General features: G+C 44.9%; 1 protein-coding gene across 2 annotated transcripts in view; it reads right to left on the bottom strand.

Annotated features, from left to right (window-relative positions):
• Cradd (CASP2 and RIPK1 domain containing adaptor with death domain) overlaps positions 1-6,965 on the bottom strand; it is a 152,299-nt gene extending 145,334 nt beyond the window's left edge. The window contains exons 1-2 of one of the 2 annotated variants that reach the window (XM_050145620.1): positions 6,836-6,965; positions 5,731-5,812 (exon numbers count right to left, since the gene is read on the bottom strand). Coding sequence is in view for 1 of the 2 variants with exons in the window: in XM_050145617.1 (XP_050001574.1) it covers positions 3,395-3,397 (3 nt within the window). In the remaining variant the exon portion in view is untranslated. Of the gene's footprint in view, positions 1-3,394; positions 3,964-5,730; positions 5,813-6,835 lie in introns of those variants that run through there. The other variant, XM_050145617.1, reaches the window with a different exon arrangement.
• Between the last annotated feature and the right edge of the window lie 10,546 nt (positions 6,966-17,511).

Here is a 17,511-nt window from a genome sequence, read left to right as displayed (position 1 = left end):
GCTCTTAAGACTTAAATTAACCCATTTATATTAATTTATATTATATCTCCTCCATCTTGTATGTCTGACTTCCCCAGGGTCTTGTTGGCATCCCCTGAACCGCTAGATTCATTCCCCTGAGTTTCTCTCTCTGCCTAACCTCTCCTGGAAGTATAGCCTAACCTCCACTTCCTTGCTATTGGTTATTCAGCTTTTTATTTTATTTTATTTATTGTTTTTGTTTTTTTGAGACAGGGTTTCTCTGTGTAGCTTTGGAGCCTGTGCTGGCACTCACTCTGTAGGACAGCCTGTCTCTGTCTCCCGAGTGCTGGGATTAAAGGCATGCGCCACCACAGCCCGGCTCAGCTTTTTATTAAACCAGTCACAACAATACATCCTCACAGTGTGCAAATATCCTATAACAGAGAAGTCTGGTAGAAAAGGAAGGAGGTAGAAGAGGAGGAGAAAGTGGAGGAGGAGTGTTGTGAGATATTTGTACACGGTGTGATGGTATATGGCTGTGATTGGTGTAGCTGAATGGCCAATAGCTAGATAGGAGGTATAGCTAGGATTCCGGGAGAGGAAGGAAGGGGAGGAGGTATCTAGGGATGAACGACTGTAAAAACCCAAACAGTTCTGCAAAATCCTGATGGTCCTATAGCTCCCTTGCCCCTACAGGACAGGTGTGTGAGCCAGGAACTAAGCTTGAGACTTAAAAACATACAGACAAGCACAGAGACAAAGACAAACAGAAAGAGATGTAGTCAAGGGTCATCCTTAATACAAGAATGCCAAAGTTAGAAACAAGCCTAAGCTATAGGCCAAGCTTTCATAATTAATAAGATGTCTCCATGTCAGTTTTCGGGAGCTGCCTGGCAGTACAGAAAAAGACTTGTTACAGAGGAGAAAGGGATTAAAGACGGAAGGAAAGAAAGAAGAAAGTAAAGGAAGAGGGGAGGGTGGGAGGAAGGATGGAGAGAAGATAGTGAAGGAGGGAGGAGCCTCTCTGATTCGACACGGGGTAAAATGCCATTGTTTATTATGAACAGTTATTGATAACACCAACCGTGCAGCAAGGCCCAGTGAGTGCTGGCTGGATAAATGTTATATCCGGTGCCTCCTTCAAGTTGTCTGGAATCAAGCATGCAGCACTCGCACTGGGATCCAGCTCCAGCAGGCAGGAAGTGAAGGTGACCTTGAGGAGTTCCCAGGTTGTGCTGTGGATTTGGTCACCAGCTCAAAGTGGCTTAGCAGCTCAAGCAGGGTTCCCACGGCACTGGTGTCAGTAAGGCTTAACTCTTCCCTGTCTGTTTGTTCTGTGTCTCACACAGTGGTTGTGTCTGAGTCTGGCTCTTATTTCCGCTTCCCTGCTGTGGGATATCTGTACTGTGTGTGAGGATATATTGCTGCGTTTGCTGTGATAAAAAGCAGAATGGCCAATAGCGAGGCAGGAGGTATGTATGGGTGGGACTTTTGGGCAGCGAAAGAGAAACTGGGAAGTCGGATCTAGGTGTACGGGCGATGCCAGGAGACTTGGAAAAAGTTCAACGGGGGCTGGAGAGATGGCTCAGAGGTTAAGAGCACTGACTGCTCTTCCAAAGATCCTGAGTTCAATTCCCAGCAACCACATGGTGGCTCACAACCGTCTGTAATGAGGTCTGGTGCCCTCTTCTGGCTTGCAGGCATACACACAGACATAATAATGTATACATAATAAATAAACAATCCCAGCACTCGGGAGGCAGGCGGATCTCTGTGAGTTCGAGACCAGCTCTGGTCTACAAGAGCTAGTTCCAGGACAGGCTCCAAAGCCACAGAGAAACCCTGTCTCAAAAAAACAAAATAAATAAACAAACAAACAAACAAATTTTTTTTAAAAAAAGGAAAAAGTTCAACGTACAGAAACGGAAAAGAGGTAAAATAGCTACTACATGGAAGAACACAGATTAATTATGTTATACGAGTTAGTTGGGGGCAACCCTAACAAAGACAGATCCTTATATGGCTAAGGTCTAGTGAAGTCTTCTTACTTAACAGCCATTAACACCCTCAGCCCTCGCAACTACCAGAAGAGATTCTTCTCTCAGCTCATTCTACAGCTAAGGCAGATTAGATAGTTTTTAAGTGACAAGGACAAAACATGAAGTGCTGGCATTCCCAGTGTAGCCTGAAGGCCTGCAAAAAAAAAAAAAAAAAAAAAGATGCTCCAGCTAGGAAGAGTGTATTCACTCTTCTTCTTAGGTCCCGTTCTCCGGGGCTGAACGTACCCATCCCGTGGCTGAAGGCTGTCTTCTGTATTCAGTCTACAGATTTCAAATGCTAATCTCTTCCAGACCCACCCTCACTTTAGCTACCTAAGCATCCCACATCCCAGTCAACCTAGCACGTCAGAACCGTCCAGACGACCACCTCACGGCTCACTGACAATTTCTCTTAAGCACAGCAGAGGAAAAAGCCTGAAGGCGGCACTTAAATTACTCGCGGGGTGGGTGGGGCACGGCAAAGTGAAGTAGAGGTCTTTGGTAGGCGGCGAACCTGGGTCGAAAGGCTGAGGTGCCTATTTAACATTTCAAAGCAGACCTGGCTGCCAGGTTCTCCCAGCATCCCTCAGTCCCGACCCGGGCATCCTCCCCTAAACTCCAGTACAGGAACTGGGCGGCCCTTCCAGCAGAAGCTCTGCCCTATATAATCCAATCATTTTGGTTACCCAGCCTCTTTTGTCTACCTGAGGTGGTTTGAAAGAAAATAGCCCCAAAGGGAATGGCACTAATGGGAGATGTGGCCTTGTTGGAGTAGGCGTGGTCTTTTTGGAGGAAGCACGTCACCGTGGAGGCGGGCTTTGAGGGCTCAGAGATGCCACACTCAGTGAGTCAGCGGCTTCCACACAGCAGCTCCTTCTCCAGAACCACGTCTGCCTGCTTCTCTCCTGATAATGGACTGAACCTCTGGACTGTAAGCTGCCACTGTCTTTTTTATAGGCGTTGTCTTGGCCATGGCATCTCTTCATAACAATAGAAACCCTAACCGAGACACCAGCCTTTACTTTCCTGACTCCCCACCACCGCCACCACCACCACCTCCCTTTCTCCCTCCTGGCTGGGGGTCACATTCACTCTGACCTTCCCCAAGTGTCTCTGCCTCTGGCTATGTTTTTCCTTTATCTACAATAAACTTTCTCCTCCACCCTAGTTAGGAGCCCTCAGGACCTTCCTTCTTCATTTCTTTTTATTCCCTCAGTCCTTTTATTTAAAAAAGCAAGGAAAAAAAGCGTAAGCAAACATGTTAAAATAGGAAGCCGTTCTCTGTAAATTATGCTGACGTTGTAGCCCCGTGGTAGAGTGCATATTCAGCAAGCATGGTGGCCCAGGATTCAATCCCAAGCACTTCAAAAGAAAATTACGAGCATAAATCTTACCATTCTTCTTCATTCTGTGGTAGTGTTTCATAAATACCAATATAAACCGTATCCACAACTCAGATGGAAGCCCCCTGCTTGACCAGAGGCCTAGCCAACTGCCAGAACTCCAGATCAGTGCCTAGCCCAATGTCATCAGAAAGGCTTCCTCCAGCAGCAGACGGAAGCGGGTGCTGAGAGCCACACCCAAACATTAGCCAGAGCCTGTGGAACCCTGTGGAAAAGAGAGTGATGAAGGATGGTAGGAGCCAGAGGGGTTGAGGACACCAGGAGAACCTGGCCCACAGAATCAACTAAGCAGGGCTCATAAGGGCTCACAGACTGAAGTGGCAATCCCAGAGCCTGTATGGGTCTAAGCTAAGTCCTCTACATACATATTATAGTTGTTTAGCTTGGGGTGTCTGTGGGATTCCTAACAGTGCAGAGTGTGGGGTGTTTCTGACTCTTGTCTGCTTTTGGCACCCTTTTTGTCCTATTGGGTTGCCTCATCCATATGAGGGTTTGTGCCTGGTCTTTTTGTAACTTGTTAACTGTGTTCATTTGATATCCCTGGGATGCCTGCCCTTTTCTGAAGGGAACAAGAGGAACAGAGGATCTGAGGGAGAAGGGAGGAGGGTGCTGGGAGGAGTGGAGGCAGGGTAGGCTGCAGTTGGGATGTATTGTATTAGAAAAGAATAAATAAAAAGAAAAACCAATATAAAAACATTTAAATGGTACATGCAATCACAGAAATTACAGTTAGTATCTTGTGGTTTGTGTTTGTGTGTATGACAGGTTCTCATGACAGTTGGCAATGTTGCACAAAACTAAACCTAGCAGGGGCTAGGTGGAGCACTCAGTCGGTAAGAGCACTTGCCGTACAAGTGTGAGAATCCAAGTTCGAATCCCAAAAACCAAAGTGAGCACTAGTAATCCCAGCACACCCGAGAGATGGGAAGCAGAGATTCCCTGGGAGCTCATGCCAGTTGGCCTGATAAAACAGAAAAACAAGGTGGAAATTGAAGACTAACACCTGACTTTATGGTATGACCTACACAAGGTACACATATATACACACAGACACACATGCACAAATGCACACCTAAAACAATCATTTCACTTCTTGATACACACATGCATTGTACAAATGTTCCTTAGAAATGGTGTGGACACGGCCATGATGGAGTTCTGTCCTTCCTGTCTCCAGGGCCCATGAAGATAATCAACTGTATTTGCCTGAGAAATACAGGAGCCCTTTCTGTGTCTCCTGCTCCGACCCAGCCCATAAAAGAAGGCAGAGCACTCCCTAAGCCCAGCCTGGTGCTGTGAGGGACCCTTCCCCACCCAAGTCTTATCTTTTTCTCCTTGGAAGAAAACAACTTATCTTCTGTTTTCCTAAGTGATACTGGACCTTGGGGCATTGTGTCGGGGTGTCTGGGGTGATAAGCGCCCTGTTACTTGGAAAGTCTTTACAGCAGGGTAGGAGATAAAATTCAAGGAAAGGTTTCCTCAGAAGAGGCCAGAGTGTTCTGAAGGCAATCAAGGAGAAAGATAGCTGGGCCAGAAATGGGAACCAGTGAGGTTGGAAGAGATTCGACTGCCGTCAAAATAGTAGTTGTGCTTTTGTGGGTCAGACTATGTCTATACAAATCTCGTACCATTCCACAGGCCTCTTTGTTCAAAGACCGTATCAAAAGAAATCCTTCTTCCTTTACCTGTGTCCCAGGGGACTTCCTGTTGGCCCAAAGGATGGGTATTCACAAAGGTCCCGAAGCCTGAACTGAAGCTGAGTTGTGTCCTCTGAGGACCACACCACCTGGAATTCAGCCCTGCGCTTACGAATAATGGAATGAGAGCTGTGGGAAGGGGCAGCGCGGGCAGGAGGACCTTCATCTGGCTCCACTCTCCAGGGCTCTCCAGTTTCGCCAGTCCTGGGTTTGTTTACAAGCGAGCCAATTAACCTTTATGACTTCCTGTCCTCTCCCGAAAATGAAGAGGGATGGCAGTGGTGGTTTGGAGGTCCTCTTACGACTACTGGAAGAGACCGTCCATTTGAAGTGCCTACTGCACGGGAGGCACTTGATTAACACGGGCTCTTTCCCTTACCCTTCCACCCTCTCAGGATCCTTAAAAAGCCTTTCCTTGAATGCTTTGTCATCTAGCAGCTAATAGCATACTGTCCCATACAGTTTGCTTTTTCTCCCCAAGTTAATCTTTTCTAAGCATCACAGAGTTCACAGAGGAGACACCGTCCGTACCTTATGGTTGTGACTTTACAGCATACAAAGCGTGTTCAAAGACCCTGTGTGAGATGCCTCTTGCATCTGCACAAAGATGCCTAGCCCCCAACTCTGTACCTGTGTTAGCCGACGGATGATTCTTGGTCTCAAAGGTCAGTCTGTCCCCAAGTTACTTCACAGAGAGAGGATACAGTTTCCACTTTGAAAAAAAAAAAAAAAAGAGGACGGTGAATTTATAGCAGCCTCAAAAGAAAGTGTGTGGCCTTGAGGAGTTTTGTTTGCTAGATTAAATGCAGAATGATTATGGGTTCTTTTTCATGGGAGTACAGTGGTCTGGAAATACCTGGGGTGTGCTGTGCCTTGGAAGGGAAAACCCCAAACCTGTGATGGCATGGTAGAGCCCATTGCTAAGCAACAGAAGCAGCTCTAGGCTGTACAGGAACAAAAATTCTTTGTTCAGTACGATTAAGAATCATTCAGTGGAAATTATTTAATAGAATCTTAGCTGCAACATCATGTGTGCTATTCAAAGCGCCCATCCGTGGCTGTTAACTAATTATTATGGGACAGTAGCTCATAGCTGTGTTTACTTTGTCTTTTGTCATTCTTTTTCTCTTTTTCTTTTTTTCCCCATGAGTTCATGCTCGTGTGTATGTGCAGGAGTGCGCATGTGTGTGGGAGGGGAGTAATGTGTGTGGTCTATGTGAAGGTGTGTGGGGGTACAAAATCCGATGGTATTTCTAGGATCTCTTCGTCCACACGCATGCCGGGGGAGATGAATGACTTTCAGCCCTCTGCACCTTGTGACTCTCATCAGGTTGCCGTTGACGGCTCTGCTGTCAGGATGACACAGGATTAAGGATGTCTACAATTGATTAGGGAAGGCGGTAATAAATTCACAGCCCCAGCCTGGAACAGTTTACATATCTTTCCTGCAGAGCCAAGCCAAGGTTTTAATTATTGGCACGCGCACCTGGAGCGGGGTTCGTATTGACGTATCCACTTCCCAAGGTTAAGGGAAAGGGGTGGGGCTTGTTGAGCTCCCCGTTCACAAGCTGGGGCTGTGAAGAGCTTGACTTGGATAAATTACTGTAAAGGTCAATGTAATCACACCCCATCAGCTCTCCCGAACCTAAATAGCCGTGCACCTGAAGGCTGGTTCTGTTAACATAGTCAAGTAATTAGTTATTGACAGAGCAAGGAGCGCATAATTATTTATTACCTGAATGTGATACTGATTCGTGTCTGTGCTGATGAAGATCATCAGTCGGATACAAAGGGACAGCACATTCATTTATCCCAGGCTTCATGGAAGGCTGTTCTGAGTTTTCACCCCTAAGGCAAAAAAACAAACAAAAAAAGTTGTAAACACTTTTGATCATGAAATAAAAATCCTTCCACTTTCTTCGGTCAGAGCTGGAAGCTCTTGGGCTGGTGAGATGAATCCCTAAGCCTCCCAAAGCAAATTTGAGAGAGGCTTTTCTGAGGCCCAATCAAACGCCAGATTCCAGCCAGTGACTCGCCGCATTAGCGCTCTGGCAACGAACTGACACTTCTGGCCTGTGTTCTCCAACATTCTATAATTTCATTCTTAGGAGACCATGGCAGTTTCTCCTAACTGAGGCTCACACTTGGTAAAAACTGGGTGGTAATTACAGAAAGGCTCATTAACAAATATCACCGTCCAGGTGAACAATTCTCTAATTACCGTCTGGGTAGTGGTTTCACACAGGGATGGGTTGTATTTTTCCTCTGTGGTTCCAAAAAAAGGATGGCATTATAAAGGCTGTGCCAAAGGTGATTCAAACACTGGCCAATGAAAAACTCTCTGAGGCGCAGAGAAGAAGGCTAGGTTTGGGCATGACTTCATTGCTTGCCTTAGAAAGCCTCTGTTTCTGGGTCACCTTGTCAGTTCCCCCAGGACCTTTTAGTCCCTAGAGGCCAACTGCATTTGGAACCACACTTCCATCTAAACTTATTACTAGAAAACACACTCTCAACTATGCCTGTTCATGCGGAAACATAGACATCCATTTGTGTGAAGGGTCTCTCCTTTGTGCTGTCTGGCTGACGCGGTTTGAGCGTTTACAGGATTTCAAAGGACACTGATGCATTTATATGTGAGTCATAACAGCAAATCATACAAGAAATATGATGACCAATGGAGATTTGGGGAAGAAATGTTATACCCACTAGTAGTCATAGAACTATAAACAAAAGTGCCTGAGAAAGTATTTGTCTCCTAATAAGTTAAATGTTTAATTACATTTGTGTAGGGGCAGGGCATGTGAGCACCACAGCACATGAGGGAGGTCAGGGGAGAACTTTCAGGAGTCAGTCTGTCCTTCCTCCATGTGTTGTAGAATATTATCTTAACGATGTAAAGATGTCTTACGTTTGTTTATGCTGCAGAGTGTTACTTTAACAGTATGAAGGTGTTATTACAATTGTTACATTTGTTTCTGCTGCCTTTGTTAACGGGGTAAGGATGGGTTACATTTGTTTCTGCTGCCTTTGTTTAGTTATGTAAAGATGTGTTGCTGTTTCACCTTGCCTGCCTAAGGCACCTGACTGGTCTAATATAAAGTTGAATGCCCAATAATAGCTAGGCAGAGGAGAGAGAGGTGGGAATGGCAGGCAGGGAGGAAAACAGGAGGAGAAATCTAGGCAAGAGAGAAAAGGAGAGGAGAACAAGTGAGAAAAAAAGGAAAACACCAGAGGCAAGCAGCCAGGCAGCCAGGAAAGTCGTGAACTTAAGAGACACAGAAAGAAAATGTAAAAAGCCTCCAGGCAAAAGATAAATAAAAGCCAGGAGGTGGTGGCACGCAATTTTAATCCCAGCACTCAGGAGTCAGAGGCAGGTAGATCTTTGTGAGTTTGAGGCCAGCCTGGTCTACAAGAGCTAGTTCCAGGACAGGCCCCAAAGCTACAGAGAAACCCTGTCTCAAAAAAAAAAAAAAAAAAAAAAAAAAAAAAAAAAAGATAAAGAGAAACAGGTTAATTTAAGGTAAAAGAACTAGCCAGAAATGAGCCTAAGCTACGCCAAGCATTCATAACTTATAATAAGAAGTTTCCATGTCATGATTCGGGAGCTGGTTGGTGGCCCAGAAGAAAAATCCTGGTACACATGTGAGTACTGGAATCGAACTTAGGTCATCAAGCTTGCTGGCAAGCGCCTTTCCCCACTGAACCATCTCAGCAGCCCACCCCCCTAAATTAGAAAAGTGTTTCATGGGAGAAACTGGGGGAGAGGAAAAGCATAATCAATATATATTGTATAAAAATATTTTTTCAATTATATAAAGGAAGGAGTTTCATCTGTGAGTTGTAATATGAGTGTATAGTCTTCCCCTTTTGCCACAGCCTGGACTTTATAAACGCAGATGCTGTAATTCTGTGCAGGAGGTGTTAGGAGAGAACCACTAAGAAGGAAAGCGCAGGGCCTAGGGAGGTTTTCCACTTCTCCTTCCTCACCTTTGGATCCGTTTGCCCACCCCTTGATTCCAGAATTTTACTCCTAAGAGTTTATCTTTAAGAAGTAAAAGAGCTGGGGAGATGATTCAGAAGATAGGGGCATGTGCCCCTCTTGCAGAGGACCTGAGTTTGGTTTTCAGCACCCAGCTCATAGATGTCTGCAGCTCTAGCTCCAAGGGGATCTGACACCTCTGGCCTCTGAGGACACTGCACTCATACACAAACCCACAGTCATACTCATGGCTTCAATAAAATAAGAGAATCTTCCGAAATTAAGTATCAGAGAAGTAGGCAAAGATTTACATTCAAGGCTGTTCATCTCAGAATCATTTATTAAGATGGAAATTTCATTATAGTAAAACAATCATAACAAGAAGGCTTAATTCTTAGGTATGCTTAATTATGGGACATCTACAAGCTATTGCAGACTTAATTTTACAATGCCCTATAGGTAAACAGAAAATCCTTCATGACATATAATTAAAAGGGAAAAGCGTGTACAAAAATTGAAGGGAAACTAAGCTGTACATGTGAAGACATATGTTTCCCCTTAGATGATGAGATAATGGAAGATTGTGGGGTTTTGTTTTGAATATTTGAACAATCCAAAGTTTATAGCAATGTATTAGCATTTACTATAACAAAATACTTTTTTTTTTGTTTGGGGCCAAATAAGTTTCAAGAAAAAGGGCTCATTTAGCTTACAGTTCTGGAAGTTCAGGGGTATGACACCAAAACCAACTGAGGACCTCATGGCAGATGCCATCACAGTGGTGGCAGAAGGACAGAGAGATCACATGGCAAGACAGAAAGCCAGAGGAAGAGGGGGAGCTCCCTCTTAAAGGAACTATCACTTCTCCTCAATACCATTCTGGGGAGCCAGCTCCCAGCCTACACACTCTTGGGGATACACTCAAACCATATCCAAACCTTAGGAACCGTTATGAACATGTATTATGTTTGCAGTCGAAGAAAGATATGTCACTTTTCTAAGGAGGCATGTATAGAACGTAGCACAAAAGTCTAACCCTGAGTGTGAGTGGGCCATTCCTAGAAGGCGTGTTGGAGCTGAGTCCTGAAATCAACCAGGATCAACACACTGTTGAGGGGTGGGTGCCACTTCAGGCAGAAACGGGAGCATATACACAAAGACCTACACTTTGAGGGCAGAATCTGGGCTCCTAGGTTGTTTGCCATACATTGCAACTCCAGCCTGGCGGTTGTTGTGTGGTCTTTCCTGTTCCCACCATCCGAACGAGGAAAGGGCACATGGACTTCCCACACAGATTCTTGCCAGATCATGATGGTTCAACTCCACAGTGTTATCAAAGGGACACAATCGGTGGAACTTTTTTTTTTCCTTCAAAGTTTGCTCTTTTCCTTGGCTAGCAATACGGGAATGAAAGCATCTCGGGAGCTCTGGTGACACTGAAGCTATCACAGGGGTAGGTCACTTGTACTCCACTGTTATGTTGCCAAACTATGATGCTCAGTAGGTTTGGGGCATTAACCTAACCAGACCCATAGGAGACATACACTACCTGCTTCCACAATCCGTTCACCGAACTTCAGTCACATAGCTCTTTATCGATGCAGAAATGGTGAGGCGGCTCAGCAGTTAAGACTGCTCTTGCAGAGGACCTGAGTTTGATTCCCAGCACCCACACCAGATGGCTCCCAACCACCTGGGACTCTAGGGAGATACAATACCTCTAGCGTCTGTGGGCACCTGCACTCAGGGGCACGTACAGACACGCAAACATACACATAATCTAAAAACCAAAATAAAAGACTAGGAAATATTTTAAAGTATTTCTCTCAGTTTCTGAGATTATAAGAAAATTCTATCATTTATCCATTCCCTTTCCTCCCTCCAAGCCCTCCCATACACCCATATTCCTCCCTCTCAAGTACATTCATTGTGTGATGCTCGCAGGGTGGACCATTTGGTACTGAACAACCAGTTGTGTGCTCTTCCCTGGGTACGGCTATTTCTCCAGCTCTCAGCATTCGGAAGTTGTCTGTAGCTCTTTGTGTAGGGTCAAGGCTCCAGACAACTGAGGTTTAGGCTACAGACATTTCCCTGACCACCTTAGCTTATCCATTGCTGCCCTTATTCAGTTCGGGTCTAAACAGCAGTGTTCTTTATGGATATAGCATCTGACATAAGGCTATGAAATCTTAACTTCACTGTGTGCCTACTTGAGCCAGATAGTAAATTCTAGAAGGATATGTTGTTTGTAGGGAAAGAACGTCTTGAAACTTTTTTTTGTTTTGTTTTGTTTTTTTGTTTTTCGAGACAGGGTTTCTCTGTGGCTTTGGAGCCTGTCCTGGCACTAGCTCTGTAGACCAAGCTGGTCTCGAACTCACAGAGATCCGCCTGCCTCTGCCTCCCGAGTGCTGGGATTAAAGGCGTGCGCCACCATCGCCCGGCCGTCTTGAAACTTGATTTCTTCAATCCAGTGTCTTTGCTAGCTCATGGACATTTCTAGTATCTACACCCCCCCCCCCCGCAAAAAGAAAGAAAGAAAGATGCTAAGAAGTGATAAAAACTCATTTTGGCAACAAGCATTTTGATAATCTCATTTGATTTTTACATCAATCCCATGAAGCTGATCTCACTATTTTCGGTCCCATTTTGCCCAAGTCAACCAGCAGCAAGTGAAGCCATGGCTGGAACGAAATCTTCTGGATCTGAAAACTGGGCTCTCTGTCCACTTATTGTATTCAGTAGCCTTTCTGAGGAAGAAGATTAACGTCCTGACCCCTAACGCGTGTGGTTTTATTTGACTGCTTGTGAATTGGAGGAAGAGAGAATGACAGTGTGAAGCCACCAGTTCTTACCATGAACTCCATGAAAGGGAAGGGGGAGGGTAAGAGAGGGGAGGGGAGGGGAGGGAGGAAGAGGAGGGAGGGCAAGAAGGGAAGAGAAGGGAAGTGACAGAGGGGGAGGGGGGGGGGGGGAAGGGAAGGGAGAAAGGAGAGGAGGGCAAGAGGGGAAGAGAAGAGAGGGGAAGGGAAGGGAGGGAAGGGAAGAGAAGGGAGGAAGAGAAAAGAAGGGGAGGGTAAGAGGGGAAGAGAAGGGAAGGGACCAGAGGGGAGGGGACAAGAGGGAAGGGAGAGAACAACGGAACATTCAAGAACACCAGACACCTCATCTTCCTCTGAATTTTGTAGATGTTGTGGTTGGGATTAAGAGAATCTGAGCCAGGCCCAGTGACTCAATTCCTCTCATCCCAGGGTTTGAGAGGACAAAGTAGGACCATAATCTCCAGGCCAGCCTAGGCTACATAGGAAGTTTGAGGCTAGCCTGAGCTGTATGAGATCCTGCCTCAAAACGTCAACAAAAAGCTGGGATGGTGGTACCCGTAATCTCTGTATTTGGGAAGGGGAGGCAGATTGATCAGAAATTCAAGGACATCCTTGACTACTCAGAGTTGCAGATTACCTTAGCTATGCAAAACCTAGCCTCAAAAAGAAGGGGGTGGGGGAAGAAAATCTGAGGGAAGCCAAGTGGGAATCCCGGCTTGTGTGGCCCTGCATTTTGTGTGTGACATTGGGCCACAGGCCAGAATCTGATGTAAAGACCTGACAAACGGCCCCTGAAGAGAATAAGACAAATGGTACCAAGATGAAGGGTACCAGGCTCCCTCTGCCCAGGTGAGAGCTAGGACAAGGATGCAGGAGGGCACCTCGGCTACCCTTGTGCATGATGAATGATGAGAGAGCCCTGGAATGACAGTGAGCAGCTGCTCTGTTTCCGCAGAGCTCACAGCTGCTGCCACTGCCGGCTTTCCCGTCACCAGCTCCTTTGTCACGCAGGCTAACAGAATTGATGGCCAAGGCTCTCTCCAGCGGCACTGACGCCTTTGCCGGGAGAAAGGCCTGTAAATGTTGCTAAAGCAAGAAGGGAAAGTGTGGGGTAGGAACAACCTTGACCTGATAAAGACAGCATCAGGAAAGAGGGCTCAGGATAACCTCGAAGGAGGGTGTAGGGAAGCCGGTGGCTTAGAGGGTTTCTCTAGTCTGGAGCAGAGCATAGGAAATGTGCCACATAGCTGGTTTCTCTTTTAAATGAACCCTGCTTGAAGGACATTCCTTTATTCTAGGATTATTTCCTTGGTTTCAATTTTGATATGAACTATTCTTCTATGATACTGTACTGATAAAGATGATATCCCCCCATACAATGTAACAGAATGTTATTGTCCAACTTTTTCATGGTTGATGTTGTTTTGAACTTTTGGTCTATGAGATTTCAAAGTCTGGTACCCATTCCAAAGTCTGGAACTCCTTAAGAATTATTCACAGAGAAATAAAAACAGAAGACAACTTAGAAAACAACTGCATGGACCACGTGGACTTCAAGAACAAATTAGGACCCAGAGGAGGAGTAGACAAGAGCATCTTTGACGCAAGCCATCCCACCAAGCAGAAAAGAACTAAGTGATCCATCACTGTCTGTCTTAGGAGTTTGAACTCTCTGTCCCTTTTAAAGCCATGGTGGAAGGGAGGGAATGACTCAGAGCCTTTGACCGTGCCATGACTATCTCTAATACAGAAAGCACAGCTGATGTGAGAGACTGGGAACTGTAAAACTTCTCAGTTTTGGAAAATACTAGCCAAGAGCCAGCTGGGAAGTCTTTGGACCAAATAACGGTTCCCAGTGTTCGCAAGAATAATAACGGCAGAAGCCAACAATAGCAGCTGTTTGCGGGGGCGGGAGCATGTAGCGCAAAAGAAGGGCAAAGGAATAGGAGGTGCAAACAAACAATGAAAACTCCGCAGCAGCTATCAGACCCGCAGCCGTGAACGCTCCTGCGCAGGGGCACAGCCTGCACCCTCGGCCTGTGCTCTGGGACCCCGGCGGGAAACGAAGTGAGATGGATTACAAACACAGAAAGCGTCGACTTGCGTGTAGGAGGAGAGGGTGGAAGACGTCTTGAATCTCAGATATGCATGAATTTCAGACTGAGAAGAGCCTAAGTATGAGCGCACCGACAAATGAAATGAAAAGTTATTCACAGTCCCTGAAAGTTGATCATATTCATTCATTTGTCCCATGGGTATGATTTCGTTTGGAAAGAAAAATGATGGAGGCCAAGGATAGTGATACACGCCTTTAATTGCAGCACTTAGGAGGCAGAGGCAGGCAGATTTCTGTGAGTTTGAGACCAGTTTGGACTACATAGAGAGTTCCAGGCCAGCCAGAGTTACCCGATGAGACCCTGGTCTACAGAGCTAGTGCCGGGACAGGCTCCAAAGCCACAAAGAAACCCTGTCTCGAAAAAACAAAAATAAATAAATAATAAAATAAATAATAAAATAAAAAATTCCAACTGTGGGTCATGTCTGAAACTTTACACATTATCTCTTAGTTTTCAAACAACTGCACTCTGAGGCAGGGCCCTATTTCCCCAGTGACAGTACTGAAACTGAGTGACGGTAAGATGGGCTGTCGTTCCGATCTTTTTTTTTAATTGATATTTATTGAGCTCTACATTTTTCTGCTCCGCTCCCTGCCTCTCCCCTCCCCCCTTCAATCCTCCCCCAAGGTCCCCATGCTCCCAATTTACTCGGGAGATCTTGTCTTTTTCTACTTTCTACTTCCCATGTAGATTAGATCTATGTAAGTCTCTCTTGGTGTCCACATTGTTATCTAAGTTCTCTGGTATTGTGGTTTGTAGGCTGGCTTTCTTTGCTTTATGTTTAAAAACCACCTATGAGTGAGTACATGTGATAATTGTCTTTCTGTGTTACCTCACTCAAAATAATGTTTTCTAGCTCCATCCATTTTCCTGCAAAATTCAAGCTGTCGTTATTTTTTCTGCTGTGTATCCATTGTGTAAATGTACCACATTTTCCTTATCCATTGATATCCAGGTCTTCTAGTTGGTTCTAATGGTCCTCCTGTCTGTTCTTATGCCAATACCAGGCTGTTTTCAGTACTGTAGCTCTGTGGTAGAGTTTGAAGTTAGGGATTCTGATGCCTCCAGAAGTTCTTTTATTGCATAGGATTGTTTGGGCTATACTGGGCTTTTTGCTTTTCCAAATGAAGTTGAGTACTGTCCTTTCAAGGTATTTGAAGAATTTTGCTGGGATTTTGATGGGCATTGCATTGAATCTGTAGATTGCTTTCGGTAAGATTGCCATTTTTACTATATTAATTCTGCCTACCTAAAAGCATGGGAGGTCTTTCCACTTTCTGGTGTCTTCTTAAATTTCTTTCTTCAAAGATTTAAAGTTCTTGTCATACAAGTCTTCCACTTGTTTGGTTAGAATTACTCCAAGATATTTTATGCTATTTGTGGCTATTGTGAAGGGTGTTGATTCTCTGATTTCTTCCCCAGCCCTTTTATTATCTGTGTACAGGAGGATTACTGCTTTTTTTGAGTTGATCTTGTATCCTGCTACATTACTGAAAGTGTTTATGAGTTGTAGAAGTTCCTTGGTAGAATTTTTGGGATCACTTATGTAAACTATCATATCATCAGCAAACAGTGAGAGTTTGACTACTTCTTTTCCAGTTGTATCCCCTTAATCTCCCTTTGGTGTCTTATTGCTCTAGCTAGGACCTCAAGAACTATATTGAATAGATATGGAGAGAGTGGACAATCTTGTCTTGTTCCTGATTTCAGTGGAATAGTTGGGAGTTTCCATTATTTTGATGTTGGCTGTTGGCTTGCTGTATATTGCCTTAATTATGTTTAGGTATGTTCCTGTATCTTTGCTCTCTCCAAGACCTTTATCATGAAGGGATGTTGCATTTTGTCGAAAACTTTTTCGGCATTTAATGAAATGATCGTGTGGTTTTTATTTTTCAGTTTGTTTATTTAGTGGACTACAATGACAGATTTTTGTATGTTGAACCATCCCTGCATCTGTGGGATGAAGCCAACTTGGTCATGGTGGATGATGGTTCTGATGTGTTCTTGGATTCGAGTTGCTAATATTTTATTTAGTATTTTTGAAACTGAATGACAGTAAGATGGGCTGTTGTTCTGATCTTAAATATCCACACATTAAAGTCTTATCCCTTGGGGTGATGCTATTGGAATCTTGAGGAAACTTTAAGAGAGAGGGCACAATGAGAGATCTTTAGGTCATTGGGGGTGTGCCCTCAAATGGGTCTGTAGGACCCATTCCCCTTCTCTTCCTTTTGGCTTCTCAGCCTTGAGATGAACAGTGCGGCTTCACAATGCACTGTGGACCATGATGCCTCACCACAGACTCCAATGCAATGAGTCATGGACTGGCACTTCCAAAACTGTAAGCCAGAAGGAATTGTTTGTTTCGATAAATTAATTGTCTTAGGTGTCCTGCTATGATGGATACCTAATAAATGCAAGATGCTTATCCCAGATGTTATAACTATTGTCGGGGTCAAGTATGGGAGCTAGGGTGCTCACCTCCCTTGCAAGCATGAGGGCTGATGTGGAGAGTCGCAGTACCCATATAAAACCTCCCATGCCCCATCCCAGTACTAGGAAGGGAGGGAGCAGAGCAGGGGATTCCTTGGCTTGTTAGACTAACTAGAATTGGCGAGTTCTGCCTTAATAGTTATAATGGAGACAGCAGAGAGTGATCAAAGAAGGCACCCGACATCAACTTTGTACACACCCACGCACACACACATACATGTGAACATGCATACACACATGGATGCCACACACCCGCGTACACATGCACACATGCATGTGCACAAGAGGAAAAAAATGAACTAAGTATATCCTTAACCACTGCTTTCACTAACCAGCCGTCCTCTGCCCTGAGGCACAGTGAATGACCCTAAAACTGAGGTGAGGCTAATGCTTTTCTCAGAATTCCTCCTATCGGTGCCTATTTCATCACTAGAGCTGTTGATGCCAAGGTACTGGACCTGTTCTTCCTTGTACTTTCACATGATCTTACAGAGTCATTTCTGTGTTAAGCTACCTAGGAGTTGAACTGACCAAACAGGATATGGAGAATAAATCCCCTAGCTGGGTAGTGGTGGCACCTTTAATCTCAGCATTTAGGAAGCAGAGGCAGATGGACTTCTGAGTTGGAGGCCATCCGGGCTTGAGGCGTGAATTCCAGGACAGCCAGGGCTACACAGAGAAACCCTGTCTTGAAAAAAAAAAAAGAAGAAAAAGAAAAAGAATTCCTCTGCCGGGTAGAGATAACAGCCTTGTCTTCATTAACAGTCTGTGAAAAAGGGGCCCCATCCTATCCCAGGACCTAATCCACCACTGTGTCTACTGTGCAGGCTGTTGCTGTAGATTTGAGGAGACGTGAAGTGGAGAAAATCACTAAAAGAAAGACAGCAAAAAGAGGAGACGGGACTGTTGACATTGGCCAATAACATGCTTGATAAAAATTAAAAGTCAAGGCACAATATTGGTTAAAAAAAAAAGAAAAGAAAAAAGAAGACCTAACAAAGTA

The sequence above is a fragment of the Alexandromys fortis genome, unplaced genomic scaffold (assembly GCF_014885135.2).
Source record: "Alexandromys fortis isolate MF-2015 unplaced genomic scaffold, M_Fortis_MF-2015_v1.1 scaffold_50, whole genome shotgun sequence".
In the NCBI taxonomy this organism is placed as follows: domain Eukaryota; kingdom Metazoa; phylum Chordata; class Mammalia; order Rodentia; family Cricetidae; genus Alexandromys; species Alexandromys fortis.
This window is presented reverse-complemented; position numbering and strand designations above follow the sequence as displayed.